This window comes from Thermobia domestica, chromosome 13 (assembly GCF_964235325.1).
Source record: "Thermobia domestica chromosome 13, izTheDome1.hap1.1, whole genome shotgun sequence".
Classification (NCBI taxonomy): Eukaryota; Metazoa; Arthropoda; class Insecta; order Zygentoma; family Lepismatidae; genus Thermobia; species Thermobia domestica.
In genome coordinates, this window is record NC_137466.1 from 36,940,374 (window position 1) to 36,944,621 (window position 4,248).

Genomic DNA, 4,248 nt, shown 5'->3' on the forward strand with positions numbered 1-4,248 from the left:
ACTAACATATTTGTAAGAGTCTGGATGGATCGGGACACTATGATATGATTGCGTACAGTCCAACGAGGTGAAAATGGTTGCACCACTGACTCGCGCGATTAGATCGGAGATCGGCTCGACCTGAATCTTTGGTGCAATCACACGCTCATTGATACCACGCAAATCAATCACGGGCCTTAGCTCTCCAGACGCCTTACGCACAATATGTACAGGGCATCTGTATGGTGAAGGACCTTCCACGATAATCCCAAGTTTTACCCACTTATCTAAGACCTCCTCAAACTCTTTTTGAAGATGAATGGGTACAGGATACAACTTTCCTACCACCGGGAGGTCGTCGGAAAGCTGTATTCTATACGGCTCGACCTTTATGATACGGGGATTCTCTGTGAAGAGACACCTGAATCGAACTAATAAAGAAAATAACCTCTCCTGAGAATCCGAATCGAGATCGGTTCTCTGAGAAACAAAGTTCCGAAGTTCCTCCTTCGTGACCGATGGCTGAAACAAAGAGTCGTCCTCTTTATCTGAAGTTAATTCGGCGACAGTAACCTGGCAACAATGCTGCTGTTCCATGTCAATAGAGATGGTCTGTCCCGAGTCTGACTGAAGCAAAATTTCTTTAGACTTACAATTTAAAGAAAGGTTATACCGAACGAAAAACGGAAATCCTAAAATACAGTGTGCTTTTAATTTCTGGACAACATAGACTGGGACTTCAAACACACAACCTTGGATAGTGAAGTTTAAGATCTGGAAACCTTTAACTTGGAATGATTCGTCTCCTGCAAAACCTTTTAAAGAGATATTAGTTTTCGGTCGAAGTTTGGCAGAGGGATAGATCTCTTTTATTCGCCTCCAAGCATCTCCCGAGAGCAAATTCGTATCCGCTCCAGAATCTAGGATACAGACCAAAGATAACTCTCCTACCGAACAAGTTAGAGTGGGTGAGGGATAGGATAAGAGAACACTCCTTTCCGCACTGGAGTCACACTCCCTCTTGTCTATCACGAAACGAACCGAGAACAGAGGCGTGCCCGATTTGTTTCCCCGAATTCCGGAAGTTACCAAAACATCTAATTTTGAATTTTGAGGTTCGAAATTGACTACTGGACAGGTTGATGCCAAACAAAAATTTTGATGTTCCGTTATCGGACTTTCTTCTTTTTGGGGAGTTGAGGAATTCATATCGCAGTCCACACTCTCCCCTAATGAGGGCTGCGACATGCATTTCCCGAACTATTCCCATTCGCTTCAGATGACTGCGCCATCGGCGGCATGAACGTCGTATACGGTGAAGGCCAACCAGTGGACATAGCCATGTTCACCGCTGGGGAAGGAGTGGATGTGGGAGTTGCCACTCCTCCTCCAGGAGGCAAATTCGGCATGTATCCCGGATAGGCTTGTGCTCCCGGTATGTGGTTCGAACTCGGCGCGCACTGTTGGGATGCACCTCGATGACATCCAAAGTTCATTGCTCCCGATTGGTAGTTAGGATTGGAAACATATGGAACATTCTGGTTTCCGTTCCCCCAGTTTTGCCTTCGGTTGTTGTTGTGCCAGGGTCTTCTAGCCTGAAAATTTCTTCTTCGACCTCGGTTCCCCAAGAATTGATTGCCATTTCCATTTTTCTTGGCATCACCATTCTTCTTTACTTCGTCCTCCTCCGTCTGCGACGAAGTGTCTTTAGTCTGTTGCGCCTTTCCGTTCTTTTCGGTCTTTTTCCCAATCTTGGCCTGCCGAATGTGCAGACGCTTAAATTTCTTATCTGTTACTGGTTCCATAGGTTCCGGATGACCTTCTATTTCGGCTATCTTAACAATCAGATGCTGGATATTCTTGGGCTCCACGGCTCGCAACAATCTAGCATCTCCAGCTGGCAGACAATCTAGGACTATTTCAATGAGTTCTGTCTCATCTGGATGTTGTGCCACCGCATAGTATTCGGCTATGACCTTCCAGGCAAAGTCAGTTAGCCGGTTATACTTGGACCGGTCAAATTTCATTCCTTGTATGAATTTCTTCTGCAGGCGTTCCATCCTGGCCGAGAAGTAGTGTTCCTTAAATAGACGCACAAAGTCCGCATAACTGCTGATGTCTTTGCAGACCGTTTGGTACCAAGTCTTGGCCCCAGCCGACAAACAACACGGTACCAAAACCATGCGTTCGTATTCCGACGCAGAGATTATCTTAAACGCCTGTTCTAAACTTTCAAGAAAAGACCTGGCCAAACCATATTCTCCAGTGAAGTTTGGTAAGTGATTTAGCTCCGACAGCCTTAAATTTAACGCCCTATTTCCAGAACATCCCTCATATCTGCTGGAATTCAGGGGAGAGTTGCAGCCAATCACAGGGCTCTTTGCATTATTATGATTTTGTCCAAAATTCGAATAAGAAGTATAATTTGGTCCAAAAGGTAAGTTGCTTGGCATCGATACCACTGCGTGACTACATACTCCCTCCGGAATTCCAACAAACGAAGGAGTCCTATCTGCAACAGTACTGGACACTACATGACTTAAGCTACATACATTGGAAGTCGAGACCGAAGCCTGAGACCACGTCAATAAAGGATTTAAAGCCCTAGAGGCAACCTGACCACTCACGATATCCCCACAGGCGGGACTGGAATTGTTCGTAACCAACGAATGTGAATTTAAGTCAAACGGCCAGACATTCTTAGTGTGAACTCTGGTCGGCTGACAGACAGAGACTGTCACCGTTGGGACAGTACGAGTCTCCCCAACCGAAGAGACTGGTACATCCACTCGGGTGTCAGAGTCTGTTCCGTCAGAGTCAACCCCGTCACAACCAACAAAGTCACGTGACCGCTTGCGACCGGCACGACCTGGTTTACTTTGCTCCTGATCCTTCACCAAAGTTTGGATCTTAGCCTCGAGTACGTCATAAGATTTCCGGGTGCTCGACTCGAGATGCGATAGTTCTTTAGCGAGCTGATCACATCTGCGATTTTGCTTTTCTACTGACAACCGGAGATTCTCCTCAACGGTGTCCACCCGCGTTGTTATCGTATCATGAAATTCCCCCACCGAAGTGTATAAATCGCGAACTTCGTTACGGAGGTCCGATACGTCCTTGTTTACATTTTCGACTCTTTCATTTACAATTTGCTCCATTTCCGACTTTAACATATCAAATTTTTGATTCATCGCGTACAAATTATTATCTACCTTTTCAAATCTTTGGTTCATAATACTGTCAACCTTTTCAAATTTTTGGTCCATAATACTGTCAACCTTTTCAAATTTTTGGTCCATAATACTGTCAACCTTTTCAAATTTTTGGTCCAAAGTTAAAGTTAAAGTTTGACTAAAACGTTCTAACATTTTCGCAAGGTCTGTCACGGATGCAGGGGAACCTGCAGTTCCGACACTCTCTCCACCGTTGTGTAAGAGTTTCTCTCCCGTGTCGTGCGTCGCGGTGTTCCGTTCACTTCCACTTTCCTGTGACTTGGAAAGCGATTGCACAGTCAGCTGTTTGGCCACACACGTTTTACAAAACCAGGGCTCACTACACTTATTCAATTCTTCTACCTGCTCGTCGGTTATATCATAGCACTGTGCATGCACCCATCCAGAACAACCGTCACAATACACACTGAAGCCCTGTATTTCCTCACTACAACACACATATTCATCCGGGCTACGGGATTCAGTACTTGACCTGCTACCAGCAGACATCTCCATTTCATATAAATTGTTTTCCCCAAGTTACACATATACAAACTCAAGAGTGACTACACATCGTTCAAGGAGTCGTTTGTCACAACAGTCCCCATTACATTACACTGCTCTTTCAATACGATTCACTTAGCACTCGCGAAAGATTGAAATAACAGATCCTGGCTGTGGAACGCCAATTTTACAAAAAAAAAAAAAGTCATATAAAATAAATAAATAAAATAAAAATGTAAAAATAAAAAAAATAAAATAATGATGATGATACTGATATTGTGTTTCTGTATGACGTTCACTTTCCTTAAGGCTATGACCTGCGGATCGGGATGCTGGACTGCGAGTGAGAATGAGGGAGGCTTAGAAATCTTCACATTTTGGGACGATTTGAGTTCTACTTTCCGGAGATGATTGGTGTAGTGGATGGGTCAGTGAGTGTTGACAGCTTGCCCGTCTGGGCCCGGTGGGTTCGCGTTCAGCAATCAGTGACACATTCACGCAATCATAGTCTTAAGGAAAGTGAACGTCATACAGAAACACAATATCAGTATCA

At 44.6% G+C, this 4,248-nt stretch overlaps 1 protein-coding gene across 1 annotated transcript; it reads right to left on the reverse strand.

Moving 5' to 3' along the window:
* Positions 1-1,010: 1,010 nt before the first annotated feature.
* LOC145668105 (uncharacterized) lies at positions 1,011-3,963 on the reverse strand. Its single transcript, XM_081735632.1, has 2 exons — positions 3,258-3,963; positions 1,011-3,224 (listed from the first exon to the last, which is right to left on the reverse strand). The coding sequence occupies exons 1-2, from the start codon at positions 3,705-3,707 to the stop codon at positions 1,209-1,211; spliced, it is 2,466 nt and encodes an 821-aa protein (XP_081591758.1). The 5' UTR covers positions 3,708-3,963; the 3' UTR covers positions 1,011-1,208.
* Between the last annotated feature and the right edge of the window lie 285 nt (positions 3,964-4,248).

What these genes read in the sequence shown, in the direction of transcription:
- LOC145668105 (XM_081735632.1), bottom strand. Translation starts at nt 3,707, where the DNA reads ATGGAGATGTCTGCTGGTAGCAGGTCAAGTACTGAATCCCGTAGCCCG. An exon ending in TGGACCAAAAATTTGAAAAG is followed by an intron (nt 3,225 to 3,257) that starts GTTGACAGTATT and finishes AAATTTGAAAAG; the next exon opens with GTTGACAGTATTATGAACCA.